Raw genomic sequence first — 22,435 nt, forward strand, 5'->3', positions numbered from 1 at the left:
CTGTTTCCACTTCAGTACAGGCAGAATTCTAAAGGGATTAAGTGAAAAGTAGGAGGATTATAGATTGTGATAATAATTTAGCATACTGTAGAACTGTTTGGATGTCTTTATTTATTTATTCTTTTTTCTTGGTGGTACTGGGGTTCCTGGAAGCCCTTCTTCCTCCGGGCTACACTCCCAGACCTATTTTATACTTTTGTATTTTTGGAAACAGGGTCTCTTAAGCCAGCGGGGCTGGCTTTGAACCTGAGCGATCCTCCTGTCTCCGCCTCCCAAGCGCGGTAATTACAATTGTGCGTCACCACATCTGGCCTGGAAGTCTACTTTTTAAGCAGAGACTATTTCTTCTCCATTTTCTTCTCCTTCTCCTTCTCCTTCTCCTTCTCCTTCTCCTTCTTCTCCTCCTCCTACTTCTTCTCTTTGTGGTACTGGGGACTTAACCTAGAACCATTCTACCTTTGAGCTAATACATATACATATACATACACATATACATATACATATACATACACACACACACACACACACACACACACACACACACACACATATATATATATATATATATATATATATATAGTTTAGCCGGGCATAGTGGCTCACGCTTTCAATCCCAGCATTTGGGAGGCTGACACCAGAGGATCGCGGTTTGCAGACATCCTCAGCTACTTAGTGAGGCACCCGGTAACTTAGTGAGACCCTGTTTCAAAATAAAAAAATAAAAAACAGGGCAGGGGGTGTAGCTCGGAGGTTGAATGCCCCTGGGTTTTATCCCCAGACCTGCAAAAAAAAAAAAAAAAAAAAAATCTATCATCTATCTATCTATCTATCTATCATCTATCTATAGTTTACATATAAACTACACATTACATATAAACTATATATAAAATAAATAAGATAAATAAAACTATTTACATAACAGGGTTTCACTCTGAGAGTTTCACTATGTCACCAAGGCTGTCCTTGAATCTGCTGTCTTTCTGTCTCAGCTTCCCAAGTATTGGGAATGTGGGCATGTGCCACCTCACCTGGCAAGCAGAAATTATTTACTGTAGTGTACTGCATTCAACAGCTGTCCTAAAATTGTATTTCTATACATGAAATCAAAAAGTCGCAGCATTTCTAGCCCTTTAAAAAATTTTTTGCTAACATGCATTTTCTCAACAGCTTGGATAAATGTAGTGGAAGAAAACACGTTTGGTATCAGTAACTTATGCAATTACATATTTGTTTTCCTCATTGTAAATGAAAATTAATTTAAAAAGCAATGATCGGATTAAAAATACTAAGGAAATGCATATTATGTACTACCTTAACCTGAGATTAAAACATTAGGCCTCTTTCTTCTAATCTTTAACAATTATCTGATTGTTAATTATGTTGGCCTTCTCTGGAGGGCTCTGGGGCCCCACCAGCAGTGCATCTCCTACCCCCATTCACCTCCTTCCACAGAGGAGCCGATAGTCCCTGTCTTCTTCCCCGCCCCCACCGCATTGGATCATCATCCTGCATCATACTTTGCGCGCGCAGTTCCACCGAGTGAGCAGCTTTCACTGGTCATAACGCCTCAAATACTGTTGTTCACCGGGCTCCATGACAGCGGAGCCATGTTCCTTCTTCTAGTGCTTCTCGCCGGACTTGGCGGGCTGCACACATGTTACAGTGAGTCTAGAGATTTGGTCTTTTCTCCCAGCTTCTGAGTGGGGACTGTATTCATTTAGGGGATGTCTCTTCTGGTCCCAGTCCAGGCCCTCCCGACTTTGCTAGGGCTACGTGCTCACCTGTATATTTTCACCTCGCCGCTTGCTTTGACACAAAGCCTCAGGCAGAGCGTTGTTTCACTTCTCTGGGATAGTTTCCTTATCTGTAAGATGGACAAAAATGAAATGTGCCCTCCCTACACTAACTTTATGTCTCTAGGAATAATTAAATCATCAGGTATTTGTTTATCAACAATTTCCCGGTTTGTCATCTGCTGTTCTCCACTGGCTCCATTAAAAATTGAAAATCACAAAACCAGTGAAAAAGAAGAGATGTATAGATTCTTTTAAAACAGCTACTAAAGGCGGGCGTGGTGGCGCACACTTGTAATCCCACCCCCCACCCCACCCCCACTTGGGAGGCGGAGACAGGAGGATCGCACAAGTTCAAAACCAGCCTCGCTGGCCTAAGAGACTGTTTCCAAATAATAAAAAAAAAATTATGAAATAGGTCTGGGAGTGTAGCCTGGAGGTAGAAGGTCCCTGGGTTCCATCCCCAGTACTACCAAAAAAAAAAAAAAAAAAAAAAAAAAAAAAGCTACTCATGTAGAGAAATATACAGAATTAAACTTAGGAAAGGATACGTAATATTACAGGTATCAGAATAATGTAACTTATTTTGATTTTTAGGTTCTCATAAAGTCATTCTGCAGACCACCACTCCTGAAAGGATTTCATCAGTGGATGCAAAAGGAGATCCGAAAAATAATGTAACAGGGGAATTATATTTGTGTATCTTGAATCCCACTAAGTTTCCTCTAGTATGAAGATCAAAAGCTATTGAACACAGGCAGGATGCTGAGTTGACAGCCCAGAATAGGTTTACATAGAGCAGTTTGATGTGTATGATAACGTGGGAGATTCTGTGTTTCTGTTGAGGATGGAGGACTTTAGGGATAGAATCTTAGAAGCACCAAATTTAAGGAGAGGCAAAAAGCTAGGATTTCTTCAAGACAGGATTCATGTAAGGCAAGTGAGATGATTGATAATAGTTTTTGGCAGGGTAATCTACTGAAGTCTGTGTGACTCAAAGATAACAGATAACATCAGGTGAGTTCTTCCCCAGAAACACACATAATGGTGCATAGCAGGCATTGATACATTCCCATTTAGTTCAGAATCCTGAAGCTTCAAATATCCACATAGGAAGGAAAGCCAATAAAATGTTTATATATTATTATTTGTCAATATTTTAATGCATATGTTAGAATAATCACATAATGTAGCATATATTATTTACAAGTGTAACATTTTTGGATACTCTTACTATAGGTTGTTTATATCATTTCAATTGGAGAAAAATCATATTTTGTACATCTTACAAAGCAGTAAGTCATTATTTTACCTTTTCAAATTTTAATTCTTTATATTGTAGATTTATAAAAATAGTATTCTTGGAGCCTTTTCAATTCAAATGTATTGATACCCAGTGTATATTGCATAGCAGACAAAATCTTCAGCATAGAAAAAAGAATAAAATGTAGAGCACAGTTGAAGAATTTAAAATACAGGATGATACATCCACATACATTAATAGGTCAAAGCAGATCATTTTATTGTAATGTGGTTTATGATAAATGTGTAAGTAGTAGATTTTGGACATCAGAGAATGCTTTTTGGAAAGAAGAGATGAAGGGTATTGAGGGAAGACAAGTAGCAAGGTATGTGAAAAAGAATGGTAGGGTAGGAGAACATTCTTTTTAGAAAAAAGTCTCCTCATGCAAAATAAAGATATATGAGACAGAGTCTTTTTGGGTATACAAATATCAACGTGAATGACTTAAATATATTTTTTCTGAAGGAAGGATAGAGGTAAAAGATTCTAAAAAAATAAGGCAGGAGTCAGGTTGTAGATGTTCTATAATGACATGTTAATAATATTTGGAACCAAGTTGGCTTTAATTATAAACTTTGATAGTCAACTTTGGTCTTCAGGCTGTTACTTAAGGATTAAAGAGTTGGGTATGATCAATTATATGCCTTTAGTAGCTTAGGTGAGGAATGATGATGCATTATTGGTTTTAACATAGGAAAGAAAAATTTAGTAGATCTCAATATAGATTTGATAGAGTGATTGGGAAACAGTGGGAGACTTCAAATATAATTTAGATGTTGCCCGATAATGGACAGATTATGGTGAAATTAAATGAGGGATATGAACAAAGGAGATATTTTTGTGTAGCAAAAGTCAGTTCATATTTCAGTGCTTGTAAAATTTTCTAGTGGATTTTCCACTGAATAGATGAATCTTCAAGGAGATCCAATAGAGGTATGTATTTATCAATAAGCAGTAGTTTGACTGTATTTGTATTTCTTATTAGAGTGAATACATAAGCAGATTATAGCTAAAAACTTGGGAAATACCAACATTTCTGAGAGAGGTAGGAAAAAAAAGTGTAGCCAATGTGGAAGATCAAACCAAAAGGGCCAGGAAATTAGGAAGAGAAGCAGAAAGTGAATATAAATTAAGTGATTAGATTGAGTGAGTGGTCACTGTTTTTGCATGGAAACTAAAAGTCAAATATAGTGATGGTTTTTAAAGTATCATTTTGAGCCGGGGATGGTGGCAAATGCTTGTAATTCAGCATTTGGAAGGTTGAGACAGGAGGACCTGGGTTTGTGGCCAGCCTCAGCTACTTAGTGAGGCTCTTTGCAACTCAGTGAGATCCTATTTCCAAATAAAGAATAAAAAATAGGGCTGGGGGTCTAGTTTGGAAGTAGAATGCCCCTGAATTCCATTCCAGTACTGCAAAAACTAAAAATGAAATACATTTTTGGATTTGACATACAGGGGGTCATAGATATTTTGCAGAAAAATATCAGAGTGAGTAAGAATTGAGAAGGTGGAGTATATACCTGTAGCAGTAATTTAAAATTGTTGAGAAAGAATATAGGGCAAAGGGTCAAAGGAGAGTTATGTAGGATGATAATGCCTTGAAAATAACTTTTAAAATAGAATTAAAGAGCCTATAGACAGGAAGAGTTTAAAATTGTATCTCAAAGTTTGCATCTTTAGTATGCGGCATGAGATGGGATCTGTAGTATAGGCATAAAGGGTTGTTTAAAAGAAGGAATCCTCTAAAAATGAAGTATTAGTGAAAAATGACACAGGTGGTCTCAAAACAAGAGAACATGGGGGTTATGTGTGGTAGTTGACAGGGGTGGTGTCAAGTTTTTAAATTACTTAGAAGAATAAAATAGAATTCTAAGGTTATTGATAGAAACTTCATAATTATTTAAGCTTAGTGACTGAATTTGTAGTGAGATCAAACAAATCTTTTTAAATTCAGTCCAAACTCAACATTTTAATTTTGAGATTTCAGGAAGACATCTAAATTCAATGGATGATAGGCACAAAAATTTGAAAGTTCTATTTTGGAAATTGAGGCGTGTATTATTTTAGTTTGATATATTTAGTGATTTGAGTTGTCTATTAACCTAAATTTTAGTTTCACATGTTATTCTAGTTACAATCACCCTCAACATCTAGTGTATGTGACAGGAAATTATTTGTACAGTAATATATATCCAGTTGATTATAATTTAAAATCCTCAATATGTACATAATTTGTATATGAAGAATAACTTTTCTATTTTTCTGTTTCATTTGAGTTTGTTTTTGTGATTTTTACCTAGATCATTTTTGTCTTCAGCTTCTACTGTTTATTATTACGACCAAGATGACACCCTACATTCTAAGTCTTTGTTATCACAGGTAAGCAATAGTCAGTTCTTTTCTCACAAAGTTGTTAGTTTAAATTTTCTTTAGAGAATATTGTATAATTACTGAAATATTATTTTGTAATCCATTGAGTTTAAATAACTTGTAGTATTATTTATGTGTACATTACACAAATTCATCAGGTAATTGACAATTATATTAAGCTACTATTTTAGGTAAAATAATAAATATGAATGACATATCTGGGGTATGTATGTTAAAATGAGTCACCTACTTCTTTTTCTTTGTATGTTACTTTTCAGATGAATTGTAACTATAATGGATATGTTGCAGGCTATCCAGATTCTCTTGTGACACTCAACACTTGCTCAGGACTCAGGTTGTAAAATGAATCATCTCTCTATTTTTTTAGTTCTGTAATCACATTTATATTTTAATGACCTAAGGACTGTACCAGAATTACTAAAAAATTAGGATTTTTTTTTTACCCTGGTAGCATGGATTCATGATAGACTTATTTTTATACTGATAGGATCTGCTGCTTGAAGCTTTAGGCAGTTTTGAGTATAGAAAGTTCATTGATCTCTCCATGCTTTAGTTTGTCCAAATTTTGCTTTATTGTCCTATTAATTTTCTAGAAAAATGGATAATTATAGAATGCCTGAGATCTGTAGACATTTGGGCTCTGCATTCAGTAATTTTTAATGCATTTAGTACCTTCAGTTCAGGCCCCATATATGATTTAGTACATCAAAAACTAGGGACCTAAGACTAAAGCAGAGCCTAGAGACCCTACAGACAGAAGGAAGTATACATATTGTTCTGTGATGAAGTATAAGACCTCAAGGAACAAAGAGATAAAGTACAAAATCAAATCTGATTTTGAATCTTTAAAAACAATCTGATCAGATTTACTCATTAACTCATTAGTAGATTATAGTTTTATCAGAATCATTTAAGACTTTCTTGATCATTTTAACATTCAGGGGAATTATGCAGCTTAAAAACATCTCATATGGAATTGAACCCATGGAGACTGGATCAGGATTTTTACACAACATTTATGAAGAAAAAAATAGTAACATTGACATTCCTTTCTTGAATGAAAATAGTTTTATTGATAATGGTGCACAGTCACATGCCCGAAACAGGTTAGATGTAAGTGTTAACTCTTTCCTTTTAGCCTAATTTGTGTAAATTTATGAATGGAAAATGCATTCAGAGCCAAATTTGATGACTTGAAAATCTTATTTATCTATGAAAGCCTTACATGGGTGTTAAAATGGCTAGAAATTGAATTTATATTCTTTTTTATGCTTATCATTGTTTAGAAGTTTAGTAAAAACTTTGGTCATTAATCTTGGAAATATGGAGATGTCAATATAACATTAAACTAAAACATTAAATTTTACATGAGAGCTTCAGGTAATTAATGTAAAATATTCTTTTTCCTCAACTAGTCACATAATTTAGATGAAAAAATTATTTTTGTTTTGTGAGGATTCAAAAATGAACAATTTTGATGGCTGATATAAGGTATGTTTAAAACATGAATGAATTTTTTTCCTTTGCACAGATATATAAGCCTGCTATGATTGGCACGCTTGGCTCTAGGAAACTGCAACTTACTGTAAACTTTAGTAATATTTTTCTGAATTATATTGTTCACTAAATGTAGTTTCCAAACAATGGGTAGCAAAAAAATTTGCCCACATAGATGATTAGTATGATAATTAATACAAAGATAAGAAAAATAATGCTTTTGTTATATGTTATGCTGAAATGTTATAAACCTAAAATTTCATTTTAATTATTACAAAAATAAAAGATATATGGGCTCTTATAGAACGTGGGAACTCTAAATGAACACTATTGCTAATCATAGTTCTTTTTGAACTGCTATCTTCTGAATCATACCTGAATTTTGTAATTGAAAAGAACCCCACTCTTTAGTCAGTAGAAACTCTTATTTTAGTGTATCTCTGAATTAGTACAAAGTAAATTTCAATAAATTTCTCAGGGCTCATGTGTGTTTTCCAGAAAACTGAATTTACGAAGTTAATACCTCGCTCTCTTGAAATGCATGTAGTTGTGGATAAAACCTTGGTATGTCCTATTTTATTCACTATTTTAAAAAATATAATATTCATCTTTAACTTCATTGAAATGATATAAGGAAAAGTATCAACCAATTTTATTTTGCATTTTCAAATAATACAGTCATAAATATTGGACATAAGCTATGCTTTTGTTAATTCATTCATTTTATATACAGATACAACCTCTTATTACATTTTTAAGGTTAAGGATCTTAATTCCTAAAGCTTGTTGGCTATTTTTCTTTTGTCAAAAGGACTGTATTCTCAGTGAAAGTAAGACTATCAATTGACCAACCTCTTAATCCTTACACAGACTAGTAATATTTAACTTCTTCAGCCTAATGAAAGGGTAGTCTACACAACAAATATGCCAATTCTTTAAGAAAAGGAATAAAATCAATTATCTATATTCTTAGTTCTAGATTAATTAAATAAAAAGAGCAATAAATAAGCAAAATTCTCATGTTGAGAGTTCATGACTATACTTTAGATTTCATAAAACTTTAGGCTCTGAATACATATTAAACATATTTAAGACTCTAATTTATGAGGTTATATTTGTAACATGTTGATAAAATATTATAGAGGCAAATATTGTTTAACTTTGGAAGAATGCCTCTTGGAGCAGGTTAGTTCATAATTCATACCAATTATGAATTATTAATTCATACCAATAATTCAGCCATATGAGTTCCCAATCCATAAGGAAATAATTTACCACAAATGAGAGTCAACCAAACAAAAAATAATCTATTTAGATCTATGAAAACAATAATATGTTAAAATTTTAAGATAAAGATGGTAAAACTAAATATTTTTCTCTTAAGGGAATTTGTTGATTCCAGAATAGGTAAGTATGAGGCAGGGATACTGAACTAAATATTGGCAGCATTAAACAAGCATTGAAGTTCATGGCTTACTAAGGAGCTTGTGGTATTTTAGTGCAGATAAATTAACCCATCACAATGCCAGCACTTATCTTGAGATCATATTTTTGTCAAATTACAAACACAATTAGAAGGAAAAAAGAAAAATTTTAGTAAAATCACTAAAGCAGTGAAGGAAAAGAAAAACATTATAAACTTAGCATTTGTATCATGAATGTGGGATGAATAAATGTTGTGTAAGATGAAGGGTTTCAAGTCAAATATTTAAGTGTTTATATTCATGTAGAAGACTAAGTTCTGCAATTAAAGAAACAACAAAAAAGATTAAGGGGCCAAATTCATACACTGGAGAAAAGACAGATTTTTCAACAAATGGTGCTGGAAGAACTGGCTTTCAATTTGAGGAAGATGTGCACAGAAATCAACTTGAGATGGATAAAAGATTTAGAAATTAGACCAGAGACTGTGAAGTTTTAGAGGAATGCATAGGTTCAACACTCCAATATATTGGTACAGGCAATAACTTTCTCAACAAGACCGCCAAAGCACAGGAAATTAAAGCAAGAATTATAAGTGGGATGGTATCAAACTAAAATGTTTCTTCTCATCAAAGGAAACCATTAAGAACCTAAAGAGAAAGCCTTACAGAATCGAAGATCTTTACCAGCCACCATCCTGATAGAGGGCTAATATCCAGAATATACAAAGAACTCAAAAGAGTTCACTAGCAAAACAAATAACCTGATTAAGAAATGGGCAACTGAATTGCATAGACACTTCACAAAAGAAAAGATACAAATTGCCAATAGATACATGAAAAGATGTTCAACATGGTACATAGTAAAGAAAGCAAGAGAGTAGATATTTTTTAATTAATTAATTAATTAATTTTTTATTTTTTTTTATTGGTGCACTGTATTCATACATCATATTGGGATAAAAAAACTTTTGTAGACATACATGCACACATCACCCAGTTAGCCCCTACCTGATCCCCACCCTGTTCCCTCCCCATCCCTCCTTCCCTTGCTTGGCTTAGTGGTTGACATGTAGTATTATAGCAATTTATCCAAAATTAACAATGATAATCTCACAGAACAGTTTCATTTGTCTGATACCAAGCTTTTGATGACTTAAAGATAACATTTCAATATTTCTTTTTGCTTTCTTTCTTACCAGAGAATATTCTTTTCTTATTTTTGGGTGAAACTATCATACATTTATTTATTTTTCAGAAAAATTCTATCCTAATATAAAATATGCACTCTAGATACCCAAAACGATCTCGAAAAAGAACAAAGCTAGAAAATGTATATTTTCTGATTTCAAAACCATATAAAGCTACAATAATTGAAACAGGGTAGTACTGTTACAAAGGCAGATATATAAACCATTGGCGCTCATTAAAAGCCTAGAGATAAATTCTTTCACATATTGTCAAGTTATTTTTGACAAGGTTTCCACAAACATTTGGTGGAGGAAATATAATCTTTTAACTAAATATTGTTGAAAAATAATAATTACATGAAAAAGAATAAAATTGGACCCTTACCTAACACCATATACAAATATTAACTCAGATAAAAGACCTAAATATAAATCTTAAGACTATAAACTTTTAGAAGAAATTCTAGGTCATAAAACCTCACAACATTGAAATTGTCAGTGATTTCCTGGATATGATTTCAATGGCACAGGCAACAGAAGGGTAAACAAACTCCCTAAAAAATAAAAAAAAAATTGTATATCCAAAGACAATGTAATCAGAGTTAAAAGTTACTGATAGAATGGGATAAAATATTTCCAAATGCTATATATGAAGGTATATAGATGTTCCAAATAGAAATCCTAAAAATTAGCAACAATAAAAGCAAACAATACAATTTACAAATAGGTAAAAGACTAACATAAATAATGAATCTCCAAAGATAACCAATTTTAGTTGTCTGTTGGATGGAAAATTTTGTTTCTCTGGTTCTGGTGTGTGTTACCTATTTCTTTCTTGTAGTTAATCTCTTTGAGTATTTTCTGTAGCGCTGGTTTTGAAGACATAAATTCCTTCAGTTTCTGTTTGTCATGGAAGCTTCTTATTTCCCCATCTAATTTGATAGAAAGTTTTTCTGGGTAGGAAATTTTTGGCTGGAAGTTGTTTTCTTTCAGAGTTGGGAATATGTTACTCCAAGCCCTTCTGGCTGTCATGACTTGGTTTGGGAAGTCTGGAGTGATTCTAATTGGTTTGCCTCTGAATGTCATGTAGCCTTTTGCTTTTGTTGCCTTTAAGATTCTCTGCTTGGCTTCCACATTGGTCATTTTGACAATTATGTGGTGTGGGGATCCTCTTCTCCGATCCTGTCTAAAGGGAGTTCTATGTTTCCTGGACCTGTGTATCGAGCTCTTGCTCTATGTTTGGAAACTTCTCTGCTATTACTTCTTTGAAGAGATTGTTGATTCCTTTGGATTCATCTTCCTTTCCCTCCTCTATTCCAATTATTCTTAGGTTAGCTCTCTTAAAATGGGCCCATATTTCTTCAATGTCAGATTCCTGCTGTCGGATTGTTTTTCTAAATTAGAAACTATGCGTTCGTTTTTGGAGTGATCATCTTCTAGGAGCGAGATTCTATTCTCCATGTGGTCTAATCGGTTGTTTATACTTTAAATTGAGGCCTTTACTTCATTGATTACATCCTTTATCTCTTTTTGGCTCTCTCTGAATTCTTTTTGAAACACCTCTATTATTTCTACAGTTATTTTCCTGATTTGACCTTCTAGAAATCTCTGAATTTCTATTTTATCAGGTTCTGATGTTGTGGGGTTGTGGGCATTCATTGCTCCATTGTTATTCCTCTTTCCCATGATTTCGGAAGTTTGTGCCTTCTCTGGGTTCTTCCCTGGGTCACTACGACTTCACTTAAGGTGCTTTGGATCTCAAGTCTGTGATATCTCAGTTCCCACTACTCCTTTACTGGTTTGTATTGCCAAAGTCTCAGACCCAGGGAGTCAATCGAGGCTGCTTTAGATCATGGGAGGTGCCAGGTTGGGCGTTCTCCTGCTGGGAGTTGTGACTATGGTGTGATATCTCTGCCACCGCCACTCCCCCACTGGGTCAAGTCACTGGAAGTGCAGTACTGGGATTTTTCCTCTAGGGGCTACAATTTGACTCACTGTTGTTAAGTGCGCTGATGGAGCTGTAGTGGACTCGGTGAATTTGCTGCTGCTGTCACCGGTGGCAATATGGCGCCATTGTCATGCCCTCGGCCGTGAGGCTGGCGTATTTCTTCTCTGGTTTTGAGCTCTGTTCTGAGTCCCTGCAGGGAGTGCTGAGCCCAGCCCCTGGAAGCTTTAGACACTCCCTGTGCTGAGAAATCTGCCAAATTCCACCCAGCTGTTCCTCAGTGACTCACCTTGGCTCGCTGTCCACTGCTCCTCTCTGGAGCCTGGTGGACTGTTGAGTGCGTTGGTTTGGTGCTGTCCGGTGAGCTTGCTGCTGCCGCCGGCAGTATGGATCTGCTGCCGTGTCCTTGGCCATGAGGCCGGCGTATCTCCTCTGTTGCTTTGAGCTCCATTCTGAGTCCCCCTCCTCTCTGGGGCCTGGTGCTGCAAGGAAAGATGGCGCTTGCGCTGCTCCACGCCACAGCTCTGGCTGCAGCACTGCAGTCTGGTTTCTTTCTGGTGTCTCATTTTTCCAGCCCTCTTTTTCTCTGTCTCTTGTATTTACATTCTTTGTTTCTCTGCTGATGGTGTTTTCTGGCTATGAAAGGTGCTAAATTTGTGGTAATAGAGATTGGTTGTTAGCGGCGCCCGTAAGCCTTGCTTTTCTCCGTCGCCATCTTCTCGGAAGTCTCTTTGAGAATAGATATTTTTAAAAAAGCTGTTGCAGCTATAATAATATCAAACAAAGAAAGCTCTAAGGTAAATGTGAGATATCAATTGTTGCATAGCACACCACTCCAAACTTTGGTTGCATAAACCAGTAAGAATTCATTTGATTGGGAGCCCAGAGACTTTTTTGATCTTTTAATATGTTCAAATCCTAACTTAGTGGTCTTTTTTGATATGGCTATCTTGAAATGCTGTGAGCTTTCTTCCTTTATGAAATTATTTTAAGAATATGTTTAAAATATTGAATTAATTGATATATTATTTTTTGAAGATTTAAAGAAGTTTATTAAAAAGATAGAAATACAGAAAATAGAAATACAGAAAATAGTTATAGCCCCATGCCAAAATGGCATGAGGGGGGAGGGTGGCCTGGGCCAACTCACCACTCCCGAATTAATTGATATATTATTACTGATGAACATTTTTATTATTGAATATTATTATTATTATTATTATTATTAGTAGTAGTAGTAGTAGTAGTATTTTATTTTGTGGGTCTGGGGATGGAACCCAGGGGCATTCGATCTCCAAGCTACACCCCCTGTCCTATTTTTTATTCTTTATTTTGAAACAGGGTCTCACTGAGTTGCAAGGGCCTCACTAAGTTGCTGAGGCTGTCTGTGAACCGCGATCCTCCAGTCTCAGCCTCTGAATGATGGGATTTACAAGCGTGTGCCACCACGCTCGGCTTTGAATATTATTATTAATTGCAGCTTTGGAGTTGTGGCTTTTTTGTTAAGACTAGTGTGGTTTTGACACAAATTCTGTGTTAGAGTTTAAGGGACCCAGTTTCTCTCACAACAGAAAGTCTCTATAGTACAAAAGCAGGTGTGGTAGAGAATGCCATTTAGGTGGGTTTGTTTTTTGTGGTTACTCTACATTGGAAGTGGAAACCCCTATCAGGTCCTGAGGGTTTTCTTGGACTCTGTTGATATAAATTGTGTTACTTGAAAGTAATTCTACCTCTGGCTATTCCAATCATGGTTTGATTTTTCAGATGTTTCACAGGGCAAAACAGAAGCTGGGTGTATGGCTTCCTCTTTGTAACACCTCCAAGCTTGTCACAATGTGCAACCTAATCAGACATTGGTTAAACTAAAGTTATGGTCCCTCCACAAAAGCTGTATTATATTTTTCTGATATTTTATTGGGGTATGTGTCCAGGAACATGACTTTAGGTCCATCTTGCCATGTCTGCTTGGGGATAGGTCATCATCTGGGTGATTTTATCCCTCCCATTTTAAAATTTGAACTATCTAGCAAGGTTCACAAAGGACTAGTGCAAGTTGCAATTCCTTTAAGTTGGGCAGAAAATGTAACTTGGTAAAAGAGTACCTACCAAATGTACTTGCTTCAGCTGGTTGATCACAAGCACTGCAAAGAGAGAAGAGAAAAATGAAGAAAAGGAAAACTTTGCAGAAGCTTTTTTAAATTTGATGCAATCCTATTTAGTAATTCTTGGTTCACAACTCCATTTTTTTCCAGAAGAATTAGTCAGAATACAATAGTGATATGTGCACATCCATTTTTAAAGTGTCACAGTTCACAATAGCTTAATTATGGAACCAACCTAGGTGTCTTATCAACAGATGAATGGATAAAAATATGGCAAATGCACATAATATAATTCTACTCTGCAATAAATAAAGAACAAAATTATGTCATTTTTCCAAAAAAATGGATGGAATATCATGCTAAGTAAGATGAGCCAGTCTTAGAAGGTCAGTGGTCATATATTTTCTGTGATTTATGCAAACTGGAGAAAAGAAAAACAAAAGGGACCTTAGATAAATGAGGAGAGAGACCAGTAGAAGAATTCAAGGAGGAGAGGGTGGGAGGAGCAGAGAATAAAAAGGAAGAATTGAGGAAATAAACAGTTAAAATAATTCTAGGTTCATACATGAAGGCATTACTACCAATCTTAGTAACATGTATGGAGGAAGAGGAAAGAGGAGTGGGGTAGGATGTGGAAGGAAATACATCAAGTGCTCTGTGCATGTGTATATGTATCATTTTGAATCTCATTAGAATGTATAATTACAATGCACTGATGAATGTATAAAAACTAAATAAAGTTAAAAAGAAGCTTAAAAGTAGTATTAGTAGTCAAAATGAACTTTAAATAAAAATAGGATTAATAAAATAAAAGGGTATTAGGATAAAAGTAATATAGTGAGAAAAAACACAAGTAAAGAGACAAATGAAGGGAAAAAAAAGTAAAAGTTAAATACCAAAAAGAAAAGAGTAAATATAAAACAGCAATAATAAAAATGTGAATCAAAAACAAAAACAAAAATTCTCTCTCCCAGTTACTTGATTTGACAGGTAAGCATAAACACTCACAGGCTGTCCCAGTCAGAACTTCTCATGTCTTCTTGGGTTGTGTGCCCCTTGGACACATTAAGGCTAAGGATAATTCACCACCTTCTTTTCTTTGAGGTTATGGTGCTTGTCCAGTGACCAGTGGAAGTTTGGAAGTTTGTAAGTTTGTGGTTGGAGTCAGTTGGAATACCTTTCAGCTGCTTGGCTTTCCAAAAGGAGTTAACGTGGAAAGCAGAGCTCCCTAGTAAATTTTTTTCTGGAGCTATTTAGATTATACATGCTAAGACTAGGTTGGATGCAGATGATCAGTATGTTATAATGTTAGCTCAGTATGTTAGAATGCTCATTATGTTAGAATGCTCAGTATGTTAGAATGCTAGATGCTCAGTATGTCGAATGTTAGATGCTCAGAATGTTAGAATGTTAGCTTTTCAAAGCTACTTTCTAGAGCCACATCCTCAAAAGACAGGTGTTGCTCCAGCTCTGAGGCATGCCTTTGTATGTCCCTGAGGGTAGAGAAAGATATTTATGCTGAGGAAGATGGTGTTGGTTTTTTTTTTTTTTAAATCTAGCTGCTGTCAGTGGTTCTTGTGTTACCAATTCTGGCTTCCACATGTTCTCACATAGGATTGTTGGCCAGGAAAATCCTTGATTTTAAAGGGAAGTGCTTCTGTTCTCCAAGACATTGATTACCAATGTAGTAAGCTTGGAGTACAGTGCCCTCTGAGTTCTCATAATGGCCCCCAGTCAGTACTATGTGTATATGCTGGGAATTGCCAAGAATTTTCTTAAGATAGTTCACTGTGTAAATGTTAGGTCTATGGTTTTTAGCTTCTCTTACTACAGAATGCTGAATTCTTCTGCAGTGGTATTTACTGGAATTGCCCCCTTTTCTCCTCTACCCCTTATGGGGGCATTATCATTCTTTTTGCGGTGCTTTCATGCAATGAGTGTTTGGACATTTTTGTTTCACCATCCACCATTTCTGGGCCTCTCCAATTCTCTGTCCCCTATTGATCTCCAGTAGTCTCCTTCCATAATCCACCTAAATGAATAGCTGTTTTAGTTATATCTAGTATTTTAGTTATATATTGTGGAGACACACTTGTGTGATAGGTGCCTCTAATCTGTCATTTTCTGGAATTACTTTTCAGCCATTATCTTTATCCAGAGAAAGTTTTTTTTGCTAAAATTTCAAAAACATAAAGATATATTTAAAGAGCTTTCAGTTATTTCATTTTACTAAAATATACATTACTATGAGGTCAAGAGTGGCAGACATGAGGATTGTATGTGACTTTTGTTTAGTTAATGGAGGAGATTGTGAGGGATATTCACGTAGTGAGCTTTCTAAAAATGGTTTACTAGTAGGAAATTACCAATGCTTCCCTATCTTTTTTCATTCCTTTTCAATTTCCCCTTCCCTAATTGTGTCTTCTTAAATGGACTGTCTCTGAGCTCTTTAATTCACTCATCCATTTGATCTATTTTGTTGTTTATGGCTTTTATCAGATTTTGAATTTTGTTTAGTGTATTTTTATTTCATAAACTTTTTTATGTGCTTTTACTAGTACATTGTAGTCTCACATCATTATGTAAATCATGTTGACAATGACATACATGCATACACAGACTTGGTGGGCCTCCCTGTGCCTCCTCTTTTTCCTCTTTCCCAATATGCAGTATCAAGATTGACTTCAGTATATTCACAAGTATACACATAGTTGATAGTAGTATTTTCATTAATTAACCTCATTCTTCCTCCTTCCCTGCCCTTAGATTTCCTTCCTGGCTCAAATAAAGTTTTTCCTTCATTATCTGGAGTCCCTCTTGTATTGCAATTGCTCCTTATCTTGCACATATTAAAGAAAAAATATGACTTTTCACTTTCTATGATTGGCTAATCTCCCTTAACATAATGCTCTCCAGGTCCTTCCATCTTCTTGCAAATGACATATTTTTTTCTTTTTTATTGCTGAGTAGAATTCCATTGTGTGCATATCCCATAATTTTGTTATCCATTCATCTGTTATTGGAGACTTAAGTTGGTTCCATAATTTGGCTATTGTGAATTGTGCTGCTATGAACATGGATATGCATATATTACTGTAGTTCTCTAGTTTCAACCTCTTTGGAAAATACCCAGGAGTTGTATAGCTAAATCAAATAATGGATTTGTTTTCAGTTTTCTAGAGAATCTCCAAATTGATTCCCATAGGGACTGAGCTAGTTTGTGATCTCACTAATAGTGTAGAAGAGTTTCTATTTCATCACATTTCTCACCAAAACTTATTATTTGACTTCTTGATTATTGCTATTCTGATTTTGATAAAATGAAATCTCACTGTTGTTTTGATTTGCATCTTCCTGATTTCTAATGATGTTGAACATTTTTTTCACATATCATTAGCCATTTGTATCACTTTTTTGGTGAAGTGTCTATTCAATTCAGTTGCTCAGTTTTTGATTGGGTTATTTGTTAAATACTATAAAGTCTTTTAAGTTCTTTGTATATTCTAATTATTAGTTCTCTGTCATGGGGATAGCTGGTAAAGATCTTCCCCATTCCATAGGCTTTCTTTTTAAATACTTTATTATTTTCTTTGATAAACAGAAACTTCATTTGATGTCATCCCACTTGTTAATTATTCTTTTAATTTCCTGAGCTTTGGAGGTCTTGTTGAGGAAGCTTCTACCTGTGCCTATATGTTTGAGTATTGAACCTATACCCTTCTCTGGTAACATCACAGTCTCCATAACTTCCAGAGGTAAGGATTTAGTCCCATTTTTCTACAAATGGATAGCCAGTTTTCCCAGAAACATTTGTTGAAAAGGCTGTCTTTTCTTCAGTGTATATATTTGGCCCCTTTGTTGAAGATTATATTCTGTTCCATTCATCTATGTGCCTCTTTTTGTGCTAATATCATGGTTGGTTTTTTGTGGTACTGGGGTTCCTGGAAGCCCTTCTACCTCCTGGCTACACTCCCAGACCTATTTTTACATTTTTATTTGGAAACAGGGTCTCCTAAACTAGCGTGCGCGGCTGGCTTTGAACCTGTGCGATCATCCTGTCTCTGCCTCCCAAGCGTGGGGATTACAAGCATGCGCCACCACGCCCGGCATGTTGTTTTAATTACTATAAATCTGTAGAGTAATTTGAAGTTGGAAATTGTGATGCCTCCTGCATGGTGCTTATTGCTGAGAATTGCTTTGGCTATTCTGGGTTTTTTGTTTCTCCATATAATTTTTTTTTTTTTACTTTTGTAATTTATTGGCACATTATAATCATACATCATTGTGGAGTACAGGATTGTAGAGGCATACATGCACACATCACTCATTTAGCCTTACCAAATTACGAGTAATTAATTGAAGAATAAATTACTAATTTTTTTGCAGAAACTTGCTCAATAATCATTTTTCCAAGTATTCTTTTTTATTGGTGCATTGTATTTGTACATCACGATGAAGCAAAAATCTTGTGTAGACATAAATACACACATCACCCAGCCATCCCCCACCCAACCCCACTCCACTCCCTCTTCATCTCTCCCTCTCATGCCCTTGAATTGACTCTTGTTCAGGGTGAGAAAGTGGGATTAATTTCCAATGTTCTGCATATGGTTAACCAGTTTTGCCAACACCATTTGTTGAACAGACTATTTTTTTTTCCAGTGTATGTATGTTTTTGGCACCTTTGTCAAAAATCAATTGGCTGTAAGTGTGTGAACTTGTTTCTGGGTCTTCTATTCTGCTCCATTGGTCTAAGTATCTGTTTTTGTGGCAGTACTATGTTGTTTTTATTACAATGGCTTTGTAGTATAGTTTAAAGTCAGGTATTGTAATTCCTCCTGCATGGTTTTTGTTAATGAGAACTAATTTGGTTATTCTGGGATTTTTGTTGTTCTAAATGAACTTAAGGACTGATTTTTCTATGTCTGTGAGGAATAATCTTGGTAATTTAATTGGCATTGTGTTGAATCTATAGATCACTTTTGGAAGGATGGCCATTTTAATAATATTTATTCTGCCTATCCATGAGCATGGCAGATATTTCCATCTTCCAAGAGCTTCTTTAATTTTTTTTCAATTATAATTTTCTTTGTAGAGATCTTTTACCTCCTTGGTTAAGTTTATTCCTAAGTATTTTATTTTTTTGTGGGAGATCATGAGTAGAAGTGTTTTCTTAATTTCTTTTTCAATGGATTTATGGTTGGTGTACAGAAAAGCTTCTGATTTTTAAGATTGATTTTTTATCCAGATACTTTGCTGAATTTGTTGATCAGTTCTATAAGCCTTTTGGTTGAGTTTGTTGAGTTTTCTAGGTATAGTATCATGTCATGTGCAAATAATGAAAGTTTGAGTTTTTCTTTACCTATTTCTACTCCTCTGATTTCCTTTTGTTGCCTTAGTATTCTGGCTAGGGTCTCAAGAACTATACTGAAGAGAAGTGGTGATAATGGACACCCTTGTCTTCTTCCTGTTTTTAGGGGGAATTCCTGAAATTTTTCCCCATTTAATATAACATTGGCTGTGGGCTATATGTTCCTTCTATTCCAGTTCTCTGTAGTGCTTTATAAATGGATGTTGGATTTTATCAAAAGCTTTTTGCAGTGTCTATTGAAATGATCATGTGATTTTTGTCTTTGGTTCTGTTTATATGATGAATTACATGAATTGATTTTCATATAATTGAACATATATGAATATATTGTATATTTTGTTTAGCAGTTTTGCATCCACATTCATCAAAAATATTGGCCTTTAGTTCTCCTTCCTTGAACTGTGTTTATTTGGTTTTGGTATTAATGTAATATTGGCTTCATAGAATGTATTTGGGAGAGTTCCGTTTTTTTCTATTTCACAAAATAGATTGAGGAGTATTGGTATTCACTCTTCTCTAAAGATTTTATAGAATTTACTTGAAAAACCATCTGGTCCTGGGCTTTTCTTTGATGGTATGCTCTTGATTGCTGTTTCAATCTCTTTGTTATTGGTTGGATTAAGTGTTCTATATCTTCTTGGCTCAGTTTAGGAAGGTTGTATTTGTCTAGAAAGTTGTCAATTTCCTCCAGATTTTCCGTTTTGTTGGAGTATAGTTTTGCAAAGTAGTTTTTGATAATCCTCTGGATTTCTACACTGTCAGGAGTGATATTCCCTTTTTCATCTCTTACCTTCATAATTCGGGTTGATTCTTTTTTTTTTTAGTTAGGTTGGCTAGTGGTTTGTCTATCTTGTTAATTATTTTGAGAAACCAGCTTTTGGTTTTGTTGATTTTCTGTATTTTTTTATTCTCTACTTTGTTCATTTCTGCTCTGATTTTAAAAATTTCCTGTCTTCTACTGGCTTTGGGTTTAGATTGTTCCTGTTTTTCAAGAGCTTTGAGGTGTGTCATTAGGTTATTTATTTGATGCTTTTTTTTAAAAATGTGAGCACTCAGTGCTATAAATTTTCTTCTTAATACTGCCTTCAAAGTGTCCCAGTGGTTTTGATATTTTGTATCTTTATTTTTGTTTTTTTTCTGGAAATTTCTTGATTTCACCTCTTATGTGTTCTATGACCCATTCTTCATTCAGAAGTGTGATGTTCAGTCTCCACATGTGCATGTGGTTTCTCTGGGTCTTTTTATAGTTGATTTCTAATTTCATTCCATTATGGTTTGAAAAGACACAAAGAAGTATGTCACATTTTTTGAATTTTCTAGTGCTTACTTTGTGGCCCAGGATGTGAGCAGCTGAGAAAAATGTGAACTCCAGTGTAGTTGGGTGAAATATTCTATATGTGTTCAACAGGTTCATTTGATTAATGGTGTTCTTTAGTTTGGAGGCATCATTACTGACCTTTTTTCTAGAAGATCAGTCTAATTGTGTGAGATGGTTGTTGAAGACTCCCAGTATTATTGTATTGGGATTTATGTGTGTTTTAATGTTACAGAGAGTTTGTTTTATGAAAGTAGTTGCACCTATGTTTGGGGCATAAATGTTATTATTTCCTCTTGTTGGATTGTTGCTTTTACCAGTAAAAAATGACCTTCTTTGTCTCTTCTAAGAAGGTTGGGCTTGAAGTCTAACTTGTCTGATGTCATAGTTGCTTCTCCTGCTTCTCTTTTAGTTCCAATGTCATGGATTACCTTGCTCCAGCCCTTTACCTTAAGTTAGTTTCTATCTTTAATTTTAAGGTGTGTTTCCTAAAAGCAGCAGATAGGTGGGTTCTGTTTTTTAATACATTTTGCCAATTTATGTCTTTTTATTGGGGAATTGAGGCCATTTACATTCAATGTGATTATTGAGAGATGATTTTTAATTCCTAACAAGTTAAAGTTTTGTTTCACTTTGAATTACTGTTTGTTCTTCTTTGCTTAGTTGTCTGCTGGATGGAAGTTATTGTTTTTCTGATTCTGGCATGTATTACTTGTTTCTTCTTTGTAGTTAATCTCTTTGAGTATTTTCTCTAGTGCTGGTTTTGAATACATAAATTCCTTCAGCTTCTTACTAAGCTTTTTATTTCCCCATCTAATTTGAAAGATAGTTTTTCTGGGTGGGAAATTTTTGGCTGGAAGTTGTTTTCTTTCAGAGTTTGGAATGTGTTATTCTAGGCCCTTCTGGCTTTCACGACTTGGTTTTGGAAGTCTGGAGTGATTCTAATTGGTTTGCCTCTGAATGTCACTTGGCCTTTTGTTTTTGTTGCCTTGAAGATTCTCTCTTTGAACCGGGCATGGTGGCACATACTTGTAATCCCTGCGCTTGTGAGGCTGAGACAGGAGAATCGCACAGGTTCGAAGCCAGCCTCAGCTACTGAGTGAGGCTCTCAAGCAACTTAGTCAGACCCTGTTTCCAAATAAAATATAAAATAGGCCTGGGAGCATAGCCTGGAGGTAGAAAACCTCTGGGTTCCACCCCCAGTACCACCACCAAAAAAAAAAAAAAAAAAAAAAAAAGATTCTTTCTTTGGCTTCTACATTGGTCATTTTGACTATTATGTGACCTGAGGAACCTTTCCTTGGATCTTGTCTAACGGGAGTTGTATACGTTTCCTGAACCTGTGTATCAACCTCTTGCTCTGTTTGGAAAATTTCTGCTATTCTTTGAAAAGATTGTTGATACCTTTGGTTTCATCTTCTTTTCCCTCCTCTCTGATGATAATTCTTAGCTTAGCTCTCTTAAGATAAGCCCATATTTCTTTAATGTCCAATTCCTGTTGAAAAATTATTTTTTCAATGTTATAAACTATGCATTCATTTTTGGAGTTATCATCTTCTAGGAGCAAGGTTCTATATTCCATGTGGTCTAATTGTTTAATTGTTTATAGTTTGAATTGATGCCTTTACTTCAATCACATCCTTTATTTCTTTCAGTCTCTCTAAATTCTTTTCTAAAATCCTGTATTATTTCAACAGTTACATTCCTGATTTGATCTTCTGGAAATCTCTGCATTTCTATATTATCAGGTTTTGTTATTGTGGGATTGAGAGAGCTCATTGCTCTGTTGTTCCTCCTTCCCATGATTTCAGAATTTTGTACCTGTTGCTTTTGGTAGATTTCTCTCAATCTCTAGGTGTCAGCTGGTATATTCAAGGGCAAGTTATATTCAACCATGAAGGTTCAGTTAGGAGGGAAGTGAAGGAGTAAATGGAAGAATAGGGTAAGGTTTCAGATAGGGTTGAATAGCATGAGTATATGAGTTTGTTAAGGTAATATATAATAGAGATTAGAGATAGTAACAATGTAGTTGAATTCTAGTAACCAATGTATAGTTTTTGGTATAGTAATATGAATTGGATTTAATACAGGACTAAGGGGTTACTAA

General features: G+C 35.0%; 1 protein-coding gene across 1 annotated transcript in view; it reads left to right on the forward strand.

Annotated features, from left to right (window-relative positions):
* LOC308273165 (disintegrin and metalloproteinase domain-containing protein 5-like) overlaps positions 1-22,435 on the forward strand; it is a gene marked incomplete at both ends in the record, with an annotated part of 239,017 nt that overhangs the window by 54,525 nt on the left and 162,057 nt on the right. The window contains 8 exon segments of the mRNA XM_080710260.1: positions 1,453-1,576; positions 1,578-1,620; positions 1,624-1,662; positions 2,391-2,470; positions 5,397-5,475; positions 5,745-5,821; positions 6,429-6,600; positions 7,483-7,548. Coding sequence (XP_080566386.1) covers positions 1,453-1,576; positions 1,578-1,620; positions 1,624-1,662; positions 2,391-2,470; positions 5,397-5,475; positions 5,745-5,821; positions 6,429-6,600; positions 7,483-7,548 — 680 coding nt within the window.

This window comes from Muscardinus avellanarius, assembly GCF_963383645.1.
Source record: "Muscardinus avellanarius genome assembly, chromosome: 14".
NCBI classification, from domain to species: Eukaryota; Metazoa; Chordata; class Mammalia; order Rodentia; family Gliridae; genus Muscardinus; species Muscardinus avellanarius.